Below are 27334 nucleotides of genomic sequence, written 5' to 3' on the forward strand. Positions count from 1 at the left end.
GGGAGCTGGACCAGGCAGGGAATGAAGAATAAATGTGGAGAGATGAGAGGAGGCAGATAATATCCAAGCAACAGGCCTAGTAGCTGCAGGATGGGGCCCCTGCCTGCACCCTCCTGGGCCCCTCCCTGCAGCTCCCATCATTTCCTCTTTTTAATTAAGGATCCATCTGACTGTGTCCTGTTCACACTGAGCCTCTTATCAGCCCCATCTGAGGTTTAATAAACTTTGCAGTTAAGGATCAGTGTTACTGTGGTGATGCCCCCCACCCTCACCCCTATTTTACGCCTGTTAACTCTTTGCAAACAGCAGCCGGCGTCAGAGATGAGGCTCATATTGATCTGTGGGTCTCTCCGCATGCTTCATTGACTCTGAGACAACAACCTGATGGCAGCTTCATCCAGGGAACAGGCCATAAAGCTGCAGTTATAGAGACTTCAAACACCCAACCTGCCATTAGCACCCATTACTTACACATCACCTGGAGCTGCACCCTTTGTGTGCCAGGGGCTGTGCAATCTGCCTGAGGCTTCTCCTCTGTACATAGAGACCTGTGCACACCTTCTATATGTCATGGGATATATTACAGTGTAACTAAATAGTGGGCATCCTATATCCTATGTGTGCCAGGGAGTTGATTTTCATCCTACGTATACTGATGGTGGCCACCTTGTGTGCATCTGGGTCTATGTTATAATCCAATGTATGTAGATGGAGGGCCCCCTATGTATAGCCGGATCTATGTTATCATCCTACATATATAGATGGTGGGCACCTTATGTGTGCCAGGGTCTATGTTATTATCCTACATATACTGATGTTGGGCACCCTTTGTGTACCAGGGACTATGTTATCTTACGCATATACCGTAGATGGTGAGCAATCCTTGTGTGCTATGGACTATGTTATAATCCTATACATACAGATTGTGAGCACCCTATGTGTGCCAGGGATTATGTTATCATATATATATATACACACACATACATAGTCTATAGGGGTCAGAAAAAAATCATAAATGAACCCAAAGGTCAGCCTGTGGGTATAGTTTTCCAATTTCCTATAGTACACTCATCCTGTCTGCAATGCAGTAGTACCCACCTACTCTCATACCTCAACATAACTTGGATACTTTGCTCTTCAGGAAACTAGGATAGCTGGGTATCAACACCAGATACTGTTATAAAGTGATATCAGTTACTAGAGCTAGAAGCATCTGGCTGTGGTTTTCCCGGGGTCCTGAAGATAATGTTATGAGGAGATGTTGTATATGAGATAATGGGGGACATTGATAATAACTTTTTAGACAGTTTTTGCTGGATTTTTTTTGCACATTTCTTTGCACAATTAATTTTGTCTCTAATCTGCAACTTTTTTTGGGTGCCAGCAAAAGTCCAGCACTTAGTGGGTTTGAGTGTCTGCACCTTCTGACATAGTGGGGCACATTTACTTACCTGGTCCTGCGCGATCCCTGATCCAGAATGTCCGCCGAAATGCACATCTTCCGCGATTCAAGAAGATCGTGCACCCGATATCCTGCATGTGTTGCTTCCCCACTCAGGTCCCCGGAGTTCACCTCCTTCTTCCTGGTGCATGTAAGTGCATTGTCCGTGTATAATGCGCTGTGCGGGGAGTCACTAAGATCCTGCACCTGATATCCTGCATGTGTCGCTTCCCCGCTCAGGTCCCCAGAGTTCACCTTCTTCTTCCTGGTGCATGTAAGTGCATTGTCCGAGTATAATGCGCTGTGCGGGGAGTCACTAAGATCCTGTGCCTGATATCCTGCATGTGTCACTTCCCCGCTCAGGTCCCCGGAGTTCACCTTCTTCTTCCTGGTGCATGTAAGTGCATTGTCCGAGTATAATGCGCTGTGCGGGGAGTCACTAAGATCCTGTGCCTGATATCCTGCATGTGTTGCTTCCCCGCTCAGATCCCCGGAGTTCACCTTCTTCTTCCTGGTGCATGTAAGTGCATTGTCAGTGTATAATGCGCTGTGCGGGGAGTCACTAAGATCCTGCCCCGATATCCTGCATGTGTCGCTTCCCCGCTCAGGTCCCCGGAGTTCACCTTCTTCTTCCTGGTGCATGTAAGTGCATTGTCTGTGTATAATGCGCTGTGCGGGGAGTCACTAAGATCGTGCACCCGATATCCTGCATGTGTCGCTTCCCGCTCAGGTCCCCGGAGTTCACCTTCTTCTTCCTGGTGCATGTAAGTGCATTGTCCGTGTATAATGCGCTGTGCGGGGAGTCACTAAGATCCTGCACCCGATATCCTGCATGTGTCGCTTCCCCGCTCAGGTCCCCGGAGTTCACCTTCTTCTTCCTGGTGCATGTAAGTGCATTGTCCGTGTATAATGTGCTGTGCGGGGAGTCACTAAGATCCTGCTCCCGATATCCTGCATGTGTCGCTTCCCCGCTCAGGTCCCCGGAGTTCACCTTCTTCTTCCTGGTGCATGTAAGTGCATTGTCCGTGTATAATGCGCTGTGCGGGGAGTCACTAAGATCCTGCGCCCGATATCCTGCATGTGTCGCTTCACCACTCAGGTCCGCCGGAGTTCACCTTCTTCTTCCTGGTGCATGTAAGTGCATTGTCCGTGTATAATGTGCTGTGCGGGGAGTCACTAAGATCGTGTGCCCGATATCCTGCATGTGTCGCTTCCCCGCTCAGGTCCCCGGAGTTCACTTTCTTCTTCCTGGTGCATGTAAGTGCATTGTCCGTGTATAATGTGCTGTGCGGGGAGTCACTAAGATCCTGCGCCCGATATCCTGCATGTGTCGCTTCCCCGCTCAGGTCCCCGGAGTTCACCTTCTTCTTCCTGCTGCATGTAAGTGCATTGTCCGTGTATAATGTGCTGTGCAGGGAGTCACTAAGATCCTGCGCCCGATTTCCTGCATGTGTCGCTTCCCCACTCAGGTCCGCCGGAGTTCACCTTCTTCCTCCCGCTGCATGTAAGTGCATTGGATGTGACACAAACTTAAATGTTAAATCCCGCGCTTAGTCTGAATCCGTTTCTTTGTCCGACAAGCCGCCCCAGATTTCTGTTGCATGAAAGCCGGCGCCGATGCGCCAAAATCCAGTCGTGTGCGACACAATTCCCGGTGCGATCCCCCAAAAGTTGGGAAACCCAACAAAAATGCAGCCATGGGACCCATAGTAAATAAGCCCCAGTGAGTGGCTGCTCTGCAGATGTTTGCACAACATCTATCATCATTTTCCTAAAAAGTTGCAAAAAGGCGCAAAAATAACCTGCTCTGAGCAGCTGCACATGAAAAAAAAACCCTCCCTTTTCATTACTGGAAACAAAGGTCTTCACTTCCCAAATGAAAAATTACCTCTACGCAACATTAAAAAATCCTTCAGCGCAGTTGAAGTGTGATTATTGTCAATATTAATGTGCAGATCTGAAAATATTATCAGACTCCATTTACTACATCATAATAAAAATGACAAAGACTCATTTGAGCAAGAGTTTTTTATTTTATTTTTTAGATATCTTTAACTTTTGGTAACATAGTTTATACGGTTGAACAAAGACACTTGTCCTTCAGGTTCAACCAAGGAAAGGATTGGATGAGGAAGGGATTTAGGGGAAACAATTCGATGTAACAGAACCCTTTAGTCTCTTCACTTACAATACAATGTAGTCCGGACGTTGTACAAGATGATACTGTTTTTTTTTTGTGCAGAAATGAAGCCCTGAACGTTTTTGCTTTTTTGCTTCAATTTTGCTTCCTTATTGGTCACAAATGAGATCCATTTTGTAGGGAAATACGTTGAGACAAATTAGGTGCAAACAGGGGCGTAACTAGGAGAGGCTGGGCCCCATAGCAGATTTCTGCATGGGGCCCCCCTTCCCCTTAAAATATATATATATATGGCAGGCACACGTCGGGCGCGCTGGAGAGGAGGAGAGGTGAGCGCGGCTCACCCCTCCCCTCTCCCTAGAGAATAGAGCCGCATGGTCGTTCTTACGGCCATAGATTGAGCACGCTCTATCTCTTTTGCTCGAAACAGTGAGTACTCGTTGTGCTCACCGTGCCGAGCCCTGGCGTATAGAAGCTTATGGGGGAAGTATATCCGGCAGCAAATCTGCGGCCAGATATACGTCCCCCATATGTTCTTGGGAAGGTACCCCTATACAGACATGTTTATACAATTACACACATTTATACACTGATATAGACACACCTTTATATACACACATAAAGTTCTACACTCGTATACTCACACCCTTATACATTCACTTATACACACACATTTATGCACTCATATACATTTATACACTAATACACAGAGTATATACAAACTCATACAGTATACACATTATATACATATAATACATTTACAATACACACACACACACATATATATATATAAATATATATATACATACATACACAAATACAGTATACACTGACCATATATACACATACATGCAGGATAAAAACACCATATACACATATGCTGCATATACATACAGAATATACACATACATTCAGTATATACAGCATACATACTTACCACATACAAAAACACACATCATATATATATATATATATATATATATATATATATGCTAATATAAATACATGCATGTAAAAATACAGTATTTGCTTCAATGCATTTATACACAGTATATGCATGTATACATAGTAGATGCATATATACACATATACATAGGATTTACATATATATATATATATATATATATATATATATATATATACGGAATATGCATAAACAGTATATATATATATATATATATTTATGTATACACAGTATATATACAATATATACACATATACACAGTATATACACACATATTCACAGTATATATACAATATATACACATATACACGGTATATACACACATATACACAGTATATATACAATATATACACATATACACAGTATATACACACATATACACACTATATATATATACAATATATACACATATACACACATATACACAGTATATATACAATATATACACATATACACAGTATATACACACATATACACAGTATATATACAATATATACACATATACACAGTATATATACAATATATACACATATACACACATATTCACAGTATATATGCAATATATACACATATACACAGTATATACACAATATATACACACATATACACAGTATATATACAATATATACACATATACACAGTATATATATACACATATACACAGTATATACACACATATACACAGTATATACACACATATACACAGTATATATACAATATATACACATATATACACATATACACACATATACACAGTATATATACAATATATACACATATACACAGTATATACACACATATACACAGTATATATACAATATATACACATATACACAGCCGAGCGGGGGAAGGGGGGGGGCAGAGAATCAACTGTGCCGCCCTGCAGGCTGTTGAGCGGGCAGGTCAGGGAGATGAGGGGGGCGGGTCAGAGAGGTGGCTGGGGACCGGGTCAAGGATATGAGCAGGCAGGGATCCCGGAAAGAGGTGGATGGGTGGGCGGCCGGGCTCAGGAGACGTGTAGATGCACAGAGAGGGAGGGGCCCGGGGGCACGATCCGGCACTGCAGCCCCGGACCACTTACCCCAGGCCGTGGCAAAGCACTGCAGGGAGCGTGCATCCCCGGGCCCCTGAACCTCACGGGCCCCGTAGCAACCGCTACGGCTGCTACGGCGGTAGTTACGCCACTGGGTGCAAATGAATCCAACATGTGACAATTCAAAAATGCATAAAATAAGGCAAAACCATCAATCATAAATAACAAGACAAGAAAAGGAACAAACCAGGTGCAAAATTAGGCAAACCTGAGGAGGGAGGGGGAGATGTGCCCACTGATCACCTGACCAATAAGATCAAACAAATATCATAAAACTATCAACTGCTTGTGTCCACCTGTATCTGCATGATAGTGTCCTACCTGTGCCGGAGACCCAATGACATGGGTCCTGCAATGCTCCTAATAACCTATAGAACACCTAGTTAGCCTTCTATGACTATGTGATAGAACCTGTTGTCCGGAGAAGTGTGAGAGGGGTCGGATTTGTTCCTTTTAACCAATCAGGCAAATTTAAATCTAGATGGAGGAAAATGTAGAATTTTTTTTGTACCTTTAAAGGGAACCTACCACCATGAATCTACCTATAATGGTAGATCGGGTGGTAGGTGGATCAGTAGGACGTGAGGATAGACCTTTTGACCCCGCACTGTTTTGAAAAGTTTTATTATCCCTATATTCAAATTTCCTTATGCGGCTACTGGGGCGTGGAGTAGCCACATCTGAGGTTACACGGGGCAGCTACTCCACGCCCTGGTAGCCTCTTTTCTCCTCCTACCGAAAATCTTCGGCGTGCAGCTACGAGGAGCTGCGCGCCCTCGTCTGACAAATCTGCTGTCTGCGCATGTGCAGAACAGCAGGCCCGCGCCTGCGCGGTCACTGCTCCGAAGCCGGGCACGGGTGCATGCGCAGAAGAGCAGGCCCCCGTCTGTTTCGGAGCAGTGACCGCGCAGGCGCGGGCCTGCTCTTCTGTGCATGCGCAGACGGCAGGATCGCAGTACGAAGGCGCGCAGCTAGTGGTGAGTAGGAGGGGAAAAGAGGCTACCGGTGCGTGGAGTAGCCGCCTCGTGTAACCTCAGATGCGGCTAGTCCACGCCCCAGTAGTCGCATAAGTAAATTTGCATACAAGTTTATTAAAAGTTAACAAAAAAGTGTGGGGACGTGAGGATTAGCCCTTAAAAGGGCTATCCTCACGTCCCATCGATCCACCTACCACCCGATCTACCTTTATAGGTAGATTTGCGGTGGTAGGTTCCCTTTAAAGAAGCTACCGTCCTGGAATATAAATCCATATTTCACAATCCTGCTGCTACTAACAACATGCATAACGGTATCATTACACATTTCTCCAGGGACATAAGATAATACTGGCTGGCTGCAGAGAGCACAGAAATCAGCAGTGTTAGGACACACCCCCTGTGCACTGGGAGTAATCTACAATCCCGGAATGTAATTCCATATTTCACAGTCCTGCTGCTACTAACACAAATACATAATGGGATGATTACACATCTCTTCTGGGAAAATACCCAAGACTGGCTGCAGAGAGCTCAGAGCTCAATAGAAAGAAAGCCACCGCTCACTCACATAAGCTGCATCCTCAATATAGACGAGCTCAGAGCTCAGCAGTGTGAGGACACTGTGCCAATGTACTACAGTCCTGGAATATAAATCCATATTTCACAGTCCTGCTGCTACTAACAACTTTATGGTTACTTATCTCTCCAGATACAATACATAACATTGGTCACACCTGCTGATCGATTCATAGTAATTATCATGGATTCTTCCCAATTTATGACAATTACCTGCACATGTATATTTCTCCCAACACCTAATGTTGTACATAGTGGAAGGACAGTGACACCTGACATCAGACTCGGCAGATCAGCTGCGCACAAGATACAAATGTGTCCATTATCTATGTGATGGATATTGCTGGAAAATCCTTTGTTGCAGCAGGAGACGCGGAGACTGCAGATGTGGGAGATGCATCAGATACCGCAGCTCCCCGTCTGCCATGAATATCAATAGAGGGGGGGGGAGATGTGTATCTGACTCTGCGCAGCCTGCAGCAGGATATGGCACACAACTATAGACCGTCTCCTAATATCCCACCTGTCACTGTGCATGATGGAGACCCCGAATATTAAAATCCACAGCAGCGACCAAACCCGAGGGCTGCTTGTTTCTAATACAAAATCTGGTCTGCAGCCACAAGGCTGGGAATGGGGGGCACCAGGGTACAATGTGATATCAATATACAGTATATATAAGACAGATGAAAGCGGCAGAGCATTAGACACTCCTTGTATATAGTAATAATAATAATTCCTTTATTTCTATAGCGCACACAGATTACCCAGCGCTGCACAGAGCTTCCAGATCAGTCCCTGTCCCCAATGGGGCTCACAATCTAATCAACCCACCAGTATGTTTTGGAGTGTGGGAGGAAACCGGAGGACCCAGAGGAAACCCACGCAAACACGGAGAGATATACATACATACTCTTTGCAGATGTTGACCCTGGGACCTGAACCCAGGACCCCAGCGCTGCAAGGCTGTAATACTAACCACTGACCCACCATGCTTCCCTCATGTAGAACGTCTGGGCCCAAATGAAGAATTTCCCTAGGACCACATCCCTTATCATGGAGCATAACCCCTTTAAAAGAAGTTTTTTCCTAGAAAGCAACTTGTCATTTGACTATAGGGTTTACAAAAAGTGCCTCATTGCTGGGGGCTTACTCATTAGGACTCATATTAAGAATAAGGACATATAATAAGAATGTCTGGTCTCATTGGATCAGCAGTGGATTAGATACACTTCCGCTCCATACACACCCAGAGCAGTGCTCAACAATCTTCATCATTCCCAGATCAACAATCACTCTATTCAACAGGTGCCCATAGGACCCGTTACAATAATTAAAGGACATATACCACCAGGATGAAGGATTGTAAACCAAGCGCACTGACATACTGGCGTGTGCCCCCTCTGTTAGGATCTGTTCTTCTTTTAGCTCCATATGCCTGGTTTCTTTTTTAAACAAGGCTTTTAGGATTATGTAAATGAGCCTCTGGGGCTCTGGGCTCCATAGGAGTTAACGGAGCCTGGACCCCCTCAGATTAATTTGCATATATTTTTTTTCTTACAAACAATTTAATAAGAAGTTGAAAGAAGAGCAGATCTTGTCAGAGGGGGCATGCAACAGTATGTTTGTGTGCTTGGTTTATAGTCCTTCATCCTGGTGGTAGATGTCCTTTAATTATTGGACACCCAGTGTCTGACTGCAATACTTGTAAGTTAAGAATTCTAGATGAATATAGTCAGAGAGTATAGGGAGGAGGTATAGATAAAACAAAAATTACTACATACAAGAGCAGTTCTTAGGCTGCGCTGCCACCTAGTGGTAGATTATAATAATTGCCCTTCACCATCTACAGAAAAAACACACAAACCGGGTATTTTCTTTAGTTGTAGCTGCAAACAATACACGAAACCGCCCTAATGTTACTTTAGGTTTACTTTCAGATGTTATTGACATTGTCACATCTAGTCAGCAAAATGTAACAAGGCGACTCCACCCAAACCAAATAATAACGTGGTCACTATAAAAAGATAACGAGAACATGACTCACCTGCACAGTTCTGACACCTGTAATATCAAAGATTAAAGGCTCAGAAATCATTTCAGTCAAATGTTTTTTTTTTATGGAGTCACTTTGTTATTACATATCCTGTACTTATCCTAAGTTACATCCTATATTATACCCCAGAGCTGCACTCACTATTCTGCTGCTGGTGCAGTCACTGTGTACATACATGACATTACTGATCCTGTACTGATCCTGAGTTACATCCTGTATTATACTCCAGAGCTGCACTCACTATTCTGCTGCTGGTGCAGTCACTGTGTATATACATGACATTACTTATCCTGTACTGATCCTGAGTTACATCCTGTATTATACCCCAGAGCTGCACTCACTATTCTGCTGCTGGTGCAGTCACTGTGTACATACATGACATTACTTATCCGGTACTTATCCTAAGTTACATCCTATATTATACCCCAGAGCTGCACTCACTATTCTGCTGCTGGTGCAGTCACTGTGTACATACATGACATTACTTATCCTGTACTGATCCTGAGTTACATCCTGTATTATACCCCAGAGCTGCACTCACTATTCTGCTGCTGGTGCAGTCACTGTGTACATACATGACATTACTTATCCTGTACTGATCCTGAGTTACATCCTGTATTATACCCCAGAGCTGCACTCACTATTCTGCTGCTGGTGCAGTCGCTGTGTACATACATGACATTACTTATCCTGTACTGATCCTGAGTTACATCCTGTATTATACTCCAGAGCTGCACTCACTATTCTGCTGCTGGTGCAGTCACTGTGTACATACATGACATTACTTATCCTGTACTGATCCTGAGTTACATCCTGTATTATACTCCAGAGCTGCACTCACTATTCTGCTGCTGGTGCAGTCACTGTGTATATACATGACACTACATATCCTGTACTGATCCTGAGTTACATCCTGTATTATACCCCAGAGCTGCACTCACTATTCTGCTGCTCGTGCAGTCACTGTGAATATACATGACATTACTTATCCTGTACTGATCCTGAGTTACATCCTGTATTGTACCCCAGAGCTGCACTCACTATTCTGCTGCTGGTGCAGTCACTATGTACATACATGACATTACTTATCCTGTACTGATCCTGAGTTACATCCTGTATTATACCCCAGAGCTGCACTCACTATTCTGCTGGTGGTGCAGTCACTGTGTACATACATGACATTACTTATCCTGTACTGACCCTGAGTTACACCTTTTATCGGACTGCACTCACTATTCTGCTGCTGGTGCAGTCACTGTGTACATACGTGACATTACTTATCCTGTACTGATCCTGAGTTACATCCTGTATTATACCCCAGAGCTGCACTCACTATTCTGCTACTGGTGCAGTCACTGTGTACATACATGACATTACTTATCCTGTACTGATCCTGAGTTACATCCTGTATTATACCCCAGAGCTGTACTCACTATTCTGCTGCTGGTGCAGTCACTGTGTACATACATGACATTACTTATCCTGTACTGATCCTGAGTTACATCCTGTATTATACTCCAGAGCTGCACTCACTATTCTGCTGCTGGTGCAGTCACTGTGTACATACATGACACTACATATCCTGTACTGATCCTGAGTTACATCCTGTATTATACCCCAGAGCTGCACTCACTATTCTGCTGCTGGCGCAGTCACTGTGTTTACACATATGTGCATACATGATATTATGGTGCAGATGTATCTTATACCTGCATGTTTTTTCAGCAGTTTTGGTCTATTGGCAATTTTCATTTAGTTAAATTGTGTGTTATTTTTGCACTGTTGTTTTGTACAATTTTTTGCTCTAATCTGAAAATTTCCGCAATTTTGCCACAACTTTTGTCAAACAGTTTCCTATGCCTGGTGGGTACCAAAGTGTTTTTGCACATTTTTTTGCAATTTAGGTTTAAATCAGTGATAAATCATGTGCCAACATCTGCCAGGTCGGGCTCAGGTCAAAGATGAATTGGGCACAAAGCAAGAAAACCAGTGCGGCATGAGTCTCAGATAGTCGCAAAAAAAGCTCAAATGCAAAAAAAACAATTAAAAGACTAAAGAAAAAAAATGCACATAAAAAATACATTTAATATCACTTTCCTTTTAAAGTGGTTGGTGTGAGATCAGGAAAGGAAATACATCACTATCGCCTGATAAATGGGGCTGAGCTGCAATACCAGACACAGACTGTGGACAGGAGGGGCGCTGTGTCTTGTGTAATATCATTCAACATTCATGGAAGTCCATCAGATCATTAGAACATGCACAGCACAGGTCCATGATAGATGCCGGGTTCCTTGTGTAGATGTTTCAGTCCTCCTGCCCCGGTCCGGTCCTCGTGGGCTGCCCCCTGCTTCCCAGACTTGCTTTAGCTGCCTGTGCCACATTCATCAATCACAGGCAACTTAAAACAAGCCAAGAACCCAAGAGTAAGAAGAGCACCTGCCCATGGGATGGCGCCACCATCATGGACATGGAGGAATTTTTCCCATGATGCTTTGCGTTGAGGCTCCAGGGTCCAGATATTCGGTTTTGGAAAAAATGACTCGTCTGATGCTGAGATTTGGTACAATTGCAGCAGTAGGGCTGGTGCTGGGTCCTGAGATGCAGCTGCGTTACAATGTGTCGTGGACCCACCTGGATGTTTACTTCTGCAGGAGAAACAAGACTGACTGTGAAAGGCACTGCACTGATACACTGTGACGACACAACCTCACATCGCCATACAGATTATAAAATAACTATAATATCTGTCAGATTTTTCTACTATTACAAAATCTCAGTGAATGGGAACATTCTCATTGTCCAGAGGGTTTGTTACATTTGTATCCATGTCTAGAAAATCCTTCATTAACTATTGCGAACACATGAGCAGGACAAAGATCTATTGTTTCCTGTTACAATGTGTCAGTGCAGGTGACATGTATCAACCCGGAGTCTCAGAATATTCACTATTGTGGATTCAATGGTTACATCAAAAAAGTTTCTATTCACTGACAGATGCCGGGGATCTTGAAAATAGCGAGAAATTAAAACACAATTTTCTTTAGAAATGAGCAGTTTGTAAATTCCTAATTCCCTAATATACATGGATTAAGATGCTGCTGCCTCCTGTATCCCTTTCGGAGGTTGTACAGGTGTAATCCGGTTAGGACCTGATCCTGTCCTGCGCTGCTGAGTATCCTGGACAGACAGGATCTTGTCCTCGGACTCCTCCCTGACCCTCGTCCCTATTATACACCTACCTAGGGTGCGGCTTCTAATGTCTTCCCCAAACACAATGTGGCAGAAGCCTGGGGGGCATTGTCCTACAGAATCCAGGAGCCTTAGGAGCCACGTAACGGCTGCAGCCACGGGGGCAACATGAGATTGATTTTTTAAGAAAATCTACCATCAAAATCCATCATCATAAACAAAGGACATTTATAATAATAAGTAATATGTAATAGATCCAGGCACTTCAGCATGGGGGGGCTCTGATAACGCCCCCAGAGCCCTTCTGGCTCATTAGCATAATTTAAAAAGTTGATTTTAGGAGGAAGGAGGCCATGGATAACAAATATAAGAAGATACCACAGTCCTGGTGCCTGTAGTAATGTCCATGGTTTATCATGATAGATTCCTTTATGGAAATTTCCAAAAATTTCCAGTGCCTTATATTGGGTGTAGTTTATGGGACCTGTACCTGACAACTGCCCAGTACTACATGGCCCAGCATGCCCTGAACTGCCCCAGGATGTGCCGATCCTTAAACAGGAAAGATTGCAGGTTTACTACAGAACATAGCTAAGGGCTGTACCTGTAGGGTCTAGATCAGTGGTGGCGAACCTATGGCACGGGTGCCAGAGGTGGCACTCGGAGCCCTCTCTGTGGGCACCCAGACCATCACCCAGCACAAAGGTCACCATTCAGGACTCCTCCTCCTGCAGTCACAGGCAGCCCAGAACGTGCCATGTTCAGCACTATTTGTCATTGAAGCCCCTTCTCAGGTCCTGTGATTCATCCTGTTAAGGGGACCCTAGAGGGAAGCTGCAATAATAATCCAAATTTCTCCATCTTTCTACTATATTGGTGTCTTCAGGACGCCTATACGTTCAAATCTGTGACACAGCAGGGAGCAATAAGTTACATTAAACTGGCATTTGGCACTTTGTGAAAACTATGTGGCTTTTGGTTGCCATTTGGGCACTCAGTCTCTAAAAGGTTCGCCATCACTGGTCTAGATTGTCAGCTCCTAAGGCCAGAGTTTATGGGAATGCAGATTTATAGGGATTTTCCAGTTTTTTGTAGACAGAGAGGAATCACTATAGAATGAGCACTTTAGTAGAGTTTGTATTTGCTTTCTCACAGTCTCTTTTTGATGTCAGTGAATGAGGATATACTAGAATACATGTGACTTGCTCACAGGTGAAGGTTTGTTACAATTGTATTCAGTCTTAATAGTCCTCTTTCTCCTGTGCTGATAATTTGTTACAATGTATTTGAGACAATTCAGCTAATGCAGGGCTCGTCTAGCCTTAGTATAAATATATACAACAGATCTGAAAAGAATAAGCCCTGCACAAAGAGGAAACAAGGAATATTTCCATTCACTGACAACAAGCAGAGACCTTGAAAATGGTGCAAAATTGAAACATAGCCTGCTAGGAGTTGTAGTTTGGCAATAAGAGGGAAGCTGCATGTGATGATTGCTGATCTGTGTTCTATTTGGTTTGTAGACTTTCCAGCCGCTGCAAAACTACAACTCCCAGTCGGTCATGACAGTAGTTGTAGTTTCACAATGACTGTAAAACCACAGGTTTAGGATTTGTGGTTTATCAGTACTGATCTACAACACTCAGCATGCCACATACTGTCATAACATGCTGGGGGTTGTAGTTTTGCAGCAGCTGGAGAGTCCACAAATGAAATAGAACAGCTGGGGAACCTACAAGCACCAATCTATGACAGGGGTCTGCAACCACCTGATGGACTACAACTCTCAGCATCTTGAGACTGTAACAAATGATCTGATACATTGTAGCAAACAGTCTCCATATGTTCCATTCCCCATGTCATATGATATGTGATATTGCATGAGCCACGCGTGGCCGTAGGCTATACTCACCCCCTGCGCCGGTGATGCTGCTTCTGCACAGGTTGCACTGAGGGGCTTATTGCAGGGAGTCTGCAGGTGGCCGCTCACAGTTCTGCCCCGGGCCAATAGCGGGAGGTGGCAGATCCGGGATCCACTGTGTAAAGGAACGTGTTTGCATAAGGGGAGAGGTTGCAAGTTCCGCCCAGACGTGGGGAATTAACTATTTCTTCCCTTGAAATTAAGGAGGAATAATTAATAAAAATCACTATAGAGTAAAATTCCCTTAATTCAGCAAGAATCGTCACGTTTTTTGATGCGCTTTTGACGCAATCCAAAGGCTTCAGCGTTGATCACATGCTGAGGTTACATTGCACTTCCTCTGCATAGATTGCTAAATTGTAATGTACCTGCAGCATGTGGTCACGATTCCAGCCTCTGGAATGCGCCAAAAACGCAACACAACGCATCATGTGAACTTGCCCTGAAAGGTTCCGGATCATCAGATATTCTGGATTATCAGATAAAGAGATTGTACAAACATCACCTGCAAGAGTAGAGAACCTCCAGGTCCAAAATCAGATTTCAGTTTCTGAGCTGGTTCTGGTTTTAATGATTTCCAAGATCTCTGCTTGCTGTCAGTAACTACATACAGAGGCAGTGCTGTGAGTGAACAAGATCTTAACCAGAGTAAGCAGGGCATGGACTATAGAAGGACATGTATTATTAAGCAGGAATAGTTTTTGCACAGCTTTTAAGAAATGTTTGCAAATTTTTTGGTGGTGGCTGTATATATAGTATATAGTAATCTCCTGAGCTGCCCCTAGTGGTGGCTGTATATACAGTATGTAGTAATCTCCTGAGCTCCCCCTAGTGGTGGCTGTATATACAGTATGCAGTAATCTCCTGAGCTCCCCCTAGTGGTGGCTGTATATACAGTATGTAGTAATCTCCTGAGCTCCCCTAGTGATGCTCTATATACAGTATGTAGTAATCTCCTGAGCTCCCCCTAGTGGTGGCTGTATATACAGTATGTAGTAATCTCCTGAGCTCCCCCTAGTGGTGGCTGTACATACAGTATGTAGTAATCTCCTGAGCTGCCCCTAGTGGTGGCTGTACATACAGTATGTAGTAATCTCCTGAGCTCCCCCTAGTGGTGGCTGTATATACAGTATGTAGTAATCTCCTGAGCTCCCCCTAGTGGTGGCTGTATATACAGTATGTAGTAATCTCCTGAGCTCCTCCTAGTGGTGGCTGTATATACAGTATGTAGTAATCTCCTGAGCTCCCCTAGTGATGCTCTATATACAGTATGTAGTAATCTCCTGAGCTCCCCCTAGTGGTGGTGTATATACAGTATGTAGTAATTTCCTGGGCTCACCCTGGTGGTGGTGTATATACAGTATGTAGTAATCTCCTGAGCTCCTCCTAGTGGTGGCTGTATATACAGTATGTAGTAATCTCCTGAGCTCCCCCTAGTGGTGGTGTATATACAGTATGTAGTAATCTCCTGAGCTCCCCCTAGTGGTGGTGTATATACAGTATGTAGTAATCACCTGAGCTCCCCTAGTGATGCTCTATATACAGTATGTAGTAATCTCCTGAGCTCCCCCTAGTGGTGGCTGTATATACAGTATGTAGTAATCTCCTGAGCTCCCCCTAGTGGTGGCTGTATATACAGTATGTAGTAATCACCTGAGCTCCCCTAGTGATGCTCTATATACAGTATGTAGTAATCTCCTGAGCTCCCCCTAGTGGTGGCTGTATATACAGTATGTAGTAATCTCCTGAGCTCCCCCTAGTGGTGGTGTATATACAGTATGTAGTAATCTCCTGAGCTCCCCCTAGTGGTGGTGTATATACAGTATGTAGTAATCACCTGAGCTCCCCTAGTGATGCTCTATATACAGTATGTAGTAATCTCCTGAGCTCCCCCTAGTGGTGGCTGTGTATACAGTATGCAGTAATCTCCTGAGCTCCCCCTAGTGGTGGTGTATATACAGTATGTAGTAATCTCCTGAGCTCCTCCTAGTGGTGGCTGTATATACAGTATGTAGTAATCTCCTGAGCTCCTCCTAGTGGTGGCTGTATATACAGTATGTAGTAATCTCCTGAGCTCCTCCTAGAGGTGGCTGTATATACAGTATGTAGTAATCTCCTGAGCTCCCCCTAGTGGTGGTGTATATACAGTATGTAGTAATCTCTTGAGCTCCTCCTAGAGGTGGCTGTATATACAGTATGTAGTAATCTCCTGAGCTCCTCCTAGTGGTGGCTGTATATACAGTATGTAGTAATCTCCTGAGCTCCCCCTAGTGGTGGTGTATATACAGTATGTAGTAATCTCCTGAGCTCCCCCTAGTGGTGGTGTATATACAGTATGTAGTAATCTCCTGAGCTCCCCCTAGTGGTGGCTGTATATACAGTATGTAGTAATCTCCTGAGCTCCCCCTAGTGGTGGTGTATATACAGTATGTAGTAATTTCCTGGGCTCACCCTGGTGGTGGTGTATATACAGTATGTAGTAATCTCCTGAGCTCCTCCTAGTGGTGGCTGTATATACAGTATGTAGTAATCTCCTGAGCTCCCCCTAGTGGTGGTGTATATACAGTATGTAGTAATCTCCTGAGCTCCCCCTAGTGGTGGTGTATATACAGTATGTAGTAATCACCTGAGCTCCCCTAGTGATGCTCTATATACAGTATGCAGTAATCTCCTGAGCTCCCCCTAGTGGTGGTGTATATACAGTATGTAGTAATCTCCTGAACTCCCTCTAGCGGTGGTATATATACAGTGTATACGAATCTCCAAAGCTTCCCCCAGTGGTGGCTTTATAAATAGTATTTCCACCAAAAACAATTACCTCTCCCAGTATAAGTAGCCATGTATATCTAATCTTGTTTAACCCCTTTAAAGGGCATCTACCACCAGGATGAAGGATTGTAAATCAAGCACACTAACATAATGGTGTGTGTCCATTGTGACAGGATCTGCTCCTCTTTTAGCTAGACTTGTAAAATTATGCAAATGTGCCTGAGGGCTCCAAGCTCAATAGCTGTTAATGGAGCCTGGAGCCCCTTAGGCTCATTTGCATAATTTTTGAAGCCTTTTTTCTGAAAAACAAGGACATAAGAAGCTTAAAGAAGAGCGGATCCTGCCAGAGGGGACACACACCTGTATGTCACTGCGCTTTGTGTAAAATCCTTCATCCTGGTGGTAGATGTCCTTTAAGTAGTCCAAGCCATGACATAAAAAGACAAAAAGTTTCCACATGATGCTTTTACACATATGGGCCACCAACCTTTAAACTCCAGGAATTTCCTTTAGGCTCCATAAATTTCTGGTCATCACGGAAGATCCTGCAATAACCTTTTAATTTGCCAGATGGGAAAGTATAGGAACCTGGGCATTGAAGGGTTAATGTCAACACCAGCGGCCAAGCAAACAATATAAAGGGACGCCCCACCTTCTGCTAACAATAGTCAGTGGAGGGGAGATCCAGTATCTATGTGATAATTCTCATCCACTTACTGGTTTAGAATTATTTTTCAGAAGTTTTGATTCGGGAACCGTCAATATGTTGCAGGTGACTGATCGTATTGTATCTGTAGATTAAAGGGAACCTGTCAGCAGGTGAAAGCCTGCAGACTGCGGCAAGTTTTAGGTATTGTCCCTGGGGAGATGTGTAATCAGCCCTTTGTGTATGTTAGTAGCAGCAGGACTGTGAAATCGGGATTTATATTACAATACTGCCGCGTCTCCAAGTCCTCACACTGCTGTGCTCTGTGCTCCATGAATTGAACTCCCACAGAGCTCCACTCTTTATGGAGTATAAAAGTTCCGACTGGATTTTAGTTAAAAACCACAATCAGAGTGAGAACGATGCTACATCTCACGTGGGACAATAACTAACACAGTCTGCAGTCTCCATGGTCACAGCTGCTGACAGATCTCCAGAACCTGAGGCCGTGTACACACGTTGCGTTTTGGTTGCATTTTTTTCATTGCATTATTAAAGACATTACAACAGCCGAGGAGAGGGGATTTGCCTAATTACATTACTGTTTACATTTGTTAACATGTTGTTAACAGTAATGCATTTCAAAATACAACGTGTGAACACGGTTTGAGTCTACAAACGGCACCATACAAAATACATTGGGCCGCATTTATTAAAGTGTTTGCGCCAGTTTTCTGTCTGACTTTGCACTGAAATGAACGTGCAAACTTCTGCACATGTATTTGGGTGATGGCACATGTAGAGTTTTGAGCGCCATTTTGGGCCGTTTTTAAGCAGTCCGTCAAAAAACGCATCCGTTTTTGACAGGTATGACCAATTATCTCAATTAAAATGGGTCAAAAAACGGAAGCGTTTTTTGACGGACTGCTTAAAAACGGCCCAAAAATGTGTTCACAACCCCACATGTGCCATCACCCTTAATAAAGAGTCTGCGCCAGTTTTGTGTCGTGGCTGCACCGTGGCTCACATTTATCAAAATTTATCTTCACAAATGTGGGCCATGGATCCGCCGCGTTTATTAACACTTTAATAAATGTGGGTCTATGTCCGCCGCACCACAAAATACTGCACTACTTTTGATAAATCTGGGCCATTGTGGGTGAGAAGTGGCCCAAAAATCAATAACATTTTTTAAAAAACGACCAGATTTAGAAACAGAATCAACGCGCACGGGGGCGTGCCACGACTCGATCACATGTGTGTTTTTATGGAAACGTATGTGGTTGGTAAGGAGCACCCGGGGTATTGTATTGTCTATATGCAAGACACTGGGTGCTGGTTCCATAGAAACGCATATGCGATCAGCCTGTGGCACGCCCTCGTGCGCTTTGATTCCGATTCAAGCACTACATGAGACAGCACCTCCAGGATAACTCTGCAACATGAAGGGTTAATTTAAATTATTGCAATGAGAATCCATAAAACTTGGGTGGTGTTACCCTACAAGACCCCAGGAGTGTAATTAACATATACCATACAAGTATTTCCTTCATCAGCTGATCCCCTCGTTACATTGTATCAGTGACTTTCATCAGGACATTGTATCACTGAAAACTTTCCTTTACAATGTTGCTGCATTACTGTTCGGTTTCCAGCAGGGGGCGCTGTAACACTTTCTATTATTTCTGTCCTCAGTTTTTAATAGGGCAATCCCGGATTTGTTTTTAATATCCTGAAACTAGAAAATGTGGTAAAATGGAAGATATTGGTCCACATTTATCAAAAACTGCCACCTCCAGTAGGTGGCGTCTGCCTGTGGAGTGCGCAGGGTGTGACAGATTCAACCTGGTGTCCACGTACTGCCCTGACAGAGTGCACCAACTTTTTTTGGTGCAGCTTTAACATAGAGGGGCTCATTTACTAAGGGTCGCACTGCTCACTTTCGTCAGACTGCACAGGTATTTATCAAGTGTCTGTGCTGGGTTTTTGATGCACGCAATGCTTTTTTGGTGCATCGGAGCTGGCTTCCATGCAACATTATTTAGGGCCATGCCGTCGGACAATCCAACTGATTCAGACTGAGCACGGGATTTAACATTCAAATTGTGTCGCACTTACATTCACCACTTAAAAGATGGTGAACTTTGTTGATGGGGAACTGAGCGGGGAAGCGATAAGTGTGCACAATCTTAGTGAATCGCGGCACAGTGCATTATCGTTGGACAATGCACTTTTGGTGAACTCCAGCAGTCGTGTAAGTAAATGTGCCCCAGAGAGTGTGACACAATCCTGCATGATAAATGTAGAGGAGGACAGAGGAGTCTGGAGCCAGGTGCTGGGGCCCACCAGAGGTTCCTCCAGTCCAACCCTGCTTGGGGACCCTTTTACTCCTTCAGGCCCCCTGAACACAGTCGCACTAAACCCTTCCTGATAGCGGACCTGGGACCACCAGAGAGGAGACCACTAGAGAGAGGAGACCACCAAGAAGAGACAACCAGAAAGGGGACTGCAAGAGTCAACCACTGCAGAGTGTAGACCACCAGGGAGGAGGCCACCAGATAAGGGATCACCAGAGAGGAGACCACTCAATAGGGTGCCACCGTAGAGACCCCCAGAGAGGAGACCACTAGAGAGAGGAGACCACCGAGAAGAGACAACCAGAAATGGGACTGCAAGAGAGTCAACCACTGAAGAGTGTAGACCACCAGGGAGGAGGCCACCAGATAGGGGATCACCAGAGATGGAACCACCAGAGAGGAGACCACTCAATAGGGTGCCACCATAGAGACCCCCAGAGAGGGGACCACCAGATAAGGGGACACCAGACAATCCATCAGAAAGGGGACCAACATAGAGGAGACCACCAGAGATCCCCGGTAGTATTGACGACCATAACCTTGTAAGACCTTAGGAGAACCTTCAGCGCTCCTCCCACCTCCCCTGTCCATTGAAAGATGAGCGGCAAATCTGCCCAAATATAGGACATGACCCATATTTGGCATCGCAGTCACAGCTAGGGTGCGGTGAGAAAGCGCGTGCTCCCCACATTATTACCGGGTGCCATAGACTTCTATTGTAGCCATCACTGACTGCCACTCTAGCCAATCACAGGCCTTGTTTTGCACAATTAATAAATAATTAATCAAATTCCCTTATAATCCGGTATTTATGTCTAGACATCCCACTAATGGTTTTATGTGTTTTTACTAAGGGGGTGTGACTAGAAATACAATATTTTATCAAATTTGGCAACTAATTCAGCGAACCAAGGCCCACGTCACCAGAATATGCACCATATTTATCCCTTCATTTTCATAGCCAATCGATAAACCTGCAGCATCTTCAGCCTCTGCCTCTGAATATTAGTTAATGTGAGTGTGAACGCTCCCTCACAAGTTCTTTCTCCCTCTCTTTAGTGTAGAGAACTACTTTCTGTTTTTTCTTTCTGTTTCTGGATAAAAACTCACCTGCCAATTGCCACCACTAGAGGGCGATCCCTACATAGCTCACATTGACTGCACACAGATCGCCCTCTGGTGGTGGAGGCGGTCAGTGCACACTCCATACAATTTCAGTACTTTGCTACTTATACAGTCCTGATAACATCCCTTTAATTCCCCATGTTGACCCCTCCCTGATGTACCCTCAGACAACCCCTCCTGGCTCCAGCGCTGAAGGTGCCAGAGCAGCAGGACACAAAATCATCCAAATAGAGCGGCTTTTGATTGCAGAGTCTCTTGTGCCATTGTGTCAGATCCTGGATAAACATAAGCCAGCAGTTTCTATTGTTTGTCCTGATCCTGTGTTACAATAGCCCCTCCATGAGGCCTGGCCTATAGCGGTCTGCACTGTGCCCCCCACACCCCCTGGGCGCCCCCTCCCCATCACCCTCTCCTATTCTCCTGTGCCCAGGCTGTGCTGAGTGTGCAGCCAGGATCTGCGGATTCGGCATTATCCAATATGTATGTGGCTATATATAAAGGCAGAGGGGCCACCCTGACCGCACCCCACTGCATCCAGTCCCCTGCATACTCAGGTAAGGCACATCACCTGCACAGCGCCACCAACAGGTCAGACTGGGGAAAAAAATCTAAAATTAAATCTGTTGTAATCAGAATACACGTTATGGTGGAATTTTGATGGAATTTCTCCTGGATTCTCTTGATGGAAATGTAAACGGAGCCTGACATGTGAAAAGTTTCTCAAAATGGACAAACCCTTTCATTATTTATGTATTTCATGTGTAATATCTTTAGATAAGTGGCTTTCATTCCAATATCTTATATATAGATACATTTGTTTATTTTAGTGTTTATTATATTTATTGTTGATACTTTGTTTCCTATATTTAAATGTATCTAAACTTTCAAAAGAGTTTTTAGTGACGTGTGGGGAGTTGTGATCCGTGGGGTCTGAGTGCAGAGACCCCCAGTAATCTGAAGGTGCTGATGTGTGTGGTGTGTTCAGTCTGTATAATGTGATCACTGGGGGTCTCAGCACCAGGACCTCCGCTGATCAGAACTAGCAGCAGAACCTATTGACTGTAATGAGGTCTGGACTTGGAATTTGCGGAGAAGGTTCCTAACAAATCCTCCAGTGCAGAACGTAATATGGCAATTTTTTTAAAAGCAGAGTTAACATTTTCTATGTTTATTTTCGGTGCTGATATTTCAGGATATGATCTCTTTGTGGATATTTTCCACCTCTCCTTGTCTCTGCTTGTGTTACAGCCAGATTAAGGATTTTTATGCCTTAGGATGATATTGAACATTGTATGGGATGACTGTACAGGAGTTATTAGTCTGCCACTCATGCTTCTCCCCGCTATTAAAGCTATTTGCTGTCACCACCAGGGGGAGCTCACTGCATGTATGTTCAAGAAGGAAGGAAATCTACCATGAAAATCCATCATGATAAACCATGGACACTTATTCATAGATCCAGTTACTGTGGTAATGTTCTTATATTTGTTATCCATGGCCTCCTTCCTTCTACAATCAATTTTTAAAATTATGCTAAGGAGACATTACTGTTCTAGGGGGTGTTGCCAGAGACCCTTCATGCTGTAGTTTCATAGGCTGTAACATTGCCTCCCTCTAAGTGGGAGGGGGGAAGTGCCCCTACCCTGGTGTAACAGCCTGTAAAGCTGCAGCGCAGAGGGGCTCTGGAAACACCCACTGATTAGCATTATTTTAAAAGTTGATTTTAGAAGGAAGGAGGCCATGGATAACAAATATAAGAAGATTACTAGAGTCACAGTGCCTGAATCTATGAGTTAGTGTCCCGGGTTTATCATAATGGATGTTGATGGCAAATTTCCTTTAATTGTACCTAATAAGTTCTCTGTGAAATTATCAGCCATTTTTTTAAATTATAGCCATAAAGGCGTGTTACTTATACTAACCCTTCCCTCAAGTGGGTGTTTATAAGTGTATTAGGGGCATTCATTATTTTTTAATAAAACTGGTAAATTTTAACCAAATTTTGGAAGGTAAATTAATATATACAGCTCCCCCTTGTGGCCAGAATTATAGTCAGAGAAACCGGACCCATCCATACAGAGATTTTATGAATTCTGGACAGTCAGATTTTGAACACATTTAATGGGGTCCAGCTTAAATGTATTTTATGGGACACCTGCCTATGGATTCAATGGATATAATATAGGATTATGCAGATTCCAGGGTTAGCCTTAGACTCTGACAATAGACTATAAGTCATTGTTCTGTTCAGAGGTGTGAAATATGGAAGCTTTTACTCAGAGCTGAGAGACTGTGGAAGCAGAGAGCTTAAAGGAAATCTAAATCAAGCATGGATAATTTACTCGGACATTTACTCATAGATCCAGGCACGTGACTTCTTATATTTATTATCCATGGCCTCCTTCATTCTAAAATCAACTTTTATAATTATGCTAATGAGCCAGAAATGCTCTAGGGAGCGTTACCAGAGCCCCTCCATCCTGCAGCCTCACAGGCTGTTACACAGTCCCTGTCCCTCTGCAACTTCAGAACTTTCCCCCTCCCTTATGTAATTTCACACAGTGGGAGGAGGAAGTGCACAGTGTAATAGCCTGTGAAGCTAAATGATGATAATGAGGCAGAAGGGTTGCTGGGATATTACCAGAGACCCTCAGTGCTGTAGCTTCTCCTGCCAATGTAACAGCCTGTGAAGCTGCAGCACAGAGCATCTCTCTTAAAACCCTCAGGAGCCCTTTGGGCTCATATGCATAATTTTTAAAGTTGATATTAGAAGGAAGGAGGTCATGGATAATAAATAGAAAAAGATTACCACAGTCACTTTGCCAGGATCTAAGGGTAAGTGACCCGGGTGTACTCATTACAGAACACTCCAACTGTAAACTATGAAAAGCTGCAATCCTAGAATACAGATATTTATTTCACAGTCCTGCTGCTACTAACAACGTACACAAATGTATGATTAAACAGCTCTCCATGGACAATACCTAACACTGCCCGTAGTCTACATGGTCACACCTGCTGACAAGGTTTATAGGTTGTAAAGTAAGTATGACATTCAAGAAAATAATACACTCTTCCGCCTCTGACCTCTTGTATCTTCCCTCTACAGTGGATCACAATGACCAGCCAGCCAATGGAGACCTTGGGTCAGTGGAAAGTTACAGTATGGGAGGAAGAGAACTTCCAGGGAAAGAGATGTGAATTCCTGATTGAATGTCCCAACATCATGGAGCGAGGATTCCGCAAAATCCGTTCCATCAAAGTAGAAAATGGACCGTAGGTGTCCCCACTCATCACCACTAGATGGCGCCACAGTCATAGACCTGTATAATAATATATTGCAACAACATTTCAGAATGTAACCAAAATCTACTAGAAGACTGCAGTCATGTGACTGTGTGGTCCCTGGGGGTCACTGATGCTGGAGTGTTATAAGACCCTCACTTATGTCCCTCTTCTTCCAGATGGATGGGGTTTGAATACCCAGAATTCCAGGGGCAGCAGTTCATCCTGGAAAAGGGTGACTATCCTCGCTTTGAAGCCTGGAGCGGAAACAGCGGCTACAGAACCGAACATCTCCTGTCCTTCCGACCCGTGAAATGTGCAGTAAGGAATCCCCTCCGGTGCTGAGGTTCTGCTCCCCTGTGTCATTGTATGGGGGGGTTATACATATATTTTTTTCATTCCAGAATCACAGCGACAGTAAAGTGACTTTATATGAAGGTGAGAACTTCCAGGGACGTAAGTTTGAGCTGTGTGATGACTACCCCTCCCTGCAGGCCATGGGATGGTGCTCCAAAGAGGTGGCATCAATCAAGGTCAACTCCGGAGCGTGAGTTTCAGCGTATCATTCCGTGTATTTCCGTATCTGTGACGTTACTTTTTGTGTTTGGGTCCCATCCCTCATTATCGGCTTTATCTACTGCTCTATCTGGTCTGTGATATTACATTTGTCCCCTTACACTCCTCATGACCCCGCATTTGTCATATGCAGTTCACACTGACTTCATCCCATGAGTGTACAGCTCAGTGCATCCACAAGATCAGGACTTGCTCTCCATAAAACACTCTGTGCTGCTGTGGAGCTTCCACTTTGGAGCTTTCAGTTTGTGTCCTCTTGTCCTCATCCTCCTCCTGGCTCTGCCTCATCACATGCGATCCTATCTTCACTAACATAAAACATGTCCAGGTCATTATCCCCCAAAATATTAGCATATTCATCCCCAGAAATACAATGGGGGTCATCTATCTCTAAATCTGATGCAGGATTTGTGGTTGTATCTTAGTGACTTTCTGGACACATTGGGTATTTGTACAATGTTTTTGCGCCGGAGTTTGCCGTGTAGAAGTTTCCTGGTTTGCGCCTTATTTGTCGTTGTATTTCTGCCACTACAAGATGTTTGCGTCTAACATTGATTTGGCTTAAAGGGCGTAAATAATTGCACAAAAACATTCCAGTCCTGAGCATTCGTAGGAAAGACAATGGAATGAATTGCACAAAAAATTTTGACTTTTAAAAGAATTTGAGCCTAAAAAACCTTTGTATTTGACAAAGAGCAAAGAATACAAAGACAAATACAGACAAGAAAAGGCGCAAATCACAACGAAACAAAAGGAAAATATGATATCTATGTATATGATATATCTCTCTCTGTCATATCTATATGCATCATATAATCTATCTACTGGTATCTCTGTCTATCTATCTATCTATCTATCTATCTCCTATCTATCTATCTATCTATCTATCTATCTTCTATCTATCTATCTATCTATCTATCTATCTATCTCCTATCTATCTATCTATCTATCTTCTATCTATCTATCTATCTATCTATCTATCTATCTATCTATCTATCTATCTATCTTCTATCTATCTATCTATCTATCTATCTATCTCCTATCTATCTATCTATCTCATATCTATCTATCTATCTATCTATCTATCTATCTATCTATCTCATATCTATCTATCTATCTATCTATCTATCTATATCTATCTATATATCTCATATCTATCTATCTATCTATCTATCTATCTATCTATCTATCTATCTATCTATCTCATATCTATCTATCTATCTATCTATCTCATATCTATCTATCTATCTATCTATCTCCTATCTATCTATCTATCTATCTATCTATTTCATATCTATCGATCTATCTATCTATCTCTCTATCTATCTATCTATCTATCTATCTATCTATCTCCTATCTATCTATCTATCTATCTCCTATCTATCTCCTATCTATCTATCTATCTATCTATCTCCTATTTATCTATCTATCTATCTATCTATCTATCTATTTATCTATCTATATATCTATCTCCTATCTATCTATCTATCTATCTATCTCCTATCTATCTATCTATCTCCTATCTATCTATCTATCTATCTATCTATCTATCTCCTATCTATCTATCTATCTCCTATCTATCTATCTATCTATCTATCTATCTATCTATCTATCTCCTATCTATCTCCTATCTATCTCCTATCTATCTATCTACCTATCTATCTATCTATCTATCTATCTATCTCATATCTATCTATCTATCTATCTATCTATCTATCCATCCATCTATCACTATCTTATATCCATCCTCTCTCTTTCTATCCCCCACAGTTGGGTGGCGTACCAGTACCCCGGGTACAGAGGATACCAGTATGTGCTGGAGAGAGACAGACACAATGGTGAATACAGGAACTACAATGAATACAGCACTCAGGCTCACACTAACCAGATCCAGTCCATCCGCCGGATCCAGCACTAAGGACAACGCAGTGACCCCATCCCCTCCCGGCCGCCCGGGGACTCCTGGCCCGGCCCCTCGCTCATGCTGATAGCAATAAATTTATCTTTAATGATGCCTGTGGCTCCTGTCTTCTGCTAATTCTGCACCTGAACCTCAAAACCCACCACATGATGTCATCATCCAGATCAATGACATCACAATGGCGGCCACTGATACAAACATCCAATAATCTCCTGATACAGACATCCAATAATCTCCGGATACAAACATCCAATAATCTATGGATACAGACATCCAATAATCTTCTGATACAGAC

At 43.5% G+C, this 27334-nt stretch overlaps 1 protein-coding gene and 1 long non-coding RNA gene across 2 annotated transcripts; one reads left to right on the forward strand and one right to left on the reverse strand.

The window, feature by feature from the left end:
• Window positions 1-11312: 11312 nt before the first annotated feature.
• LOC140074972 (uncharacterized) lies at window positions 11313-17923 on the reverse strand. Its single transcript, XR_011849319.1, has 4 exons — window positions 17847-17923; window positions 17617-17717; window positions 14352-14552; window positions 11313-11895 (listed from the first exon to the last, which is right to left on the reverse strand). It is a non-coding gene; the product is annotated as an uncharacterized lncRNA (long non-coding RNA).
• A 3736-nt stretch (window positions 17924-21659) lies between these two features.
• On the forward strand, window positions 21660-27132 carry CRYBA2 (crystallin beta A2). Its single transcript, XM_072122331.1, has 5 exons — window positions 21660-21811; window positions 24367-24533; window positions 24722-24863; window positions 24947-25089; window positions 26889-27132. The coding sequence occupies exons 2-5, from the start codon at window positions 24376-24378 to the stop codon at window positions 27034-27036; spliced, it is 591 nt and encodes a 196-aa protein (XP_071978432.1). The 5' UTR covers window positions 21660-21811; window positions 24367-24375; the 3' UTR covers window positions 27037-27132.
• The last annotated feature ends 202 nt before the right edge of the window (window positions 27133-27334 follow it).

The sequence above is a fragment of the Engystomops pustulosus genome, chromosome 8 (genome assembly GCF_040894005.1).
Source record: "Engystomops pustulosus chromosome 8, aEngPut4.maternal, whole genome shotgun sequence".
Taxonomy (NCBI): Eukaryota; Metazoa; Chordata; class Amphibia; order Anura; family Leptodactylidae; genus Engystomops; species Engystomops pustulosus.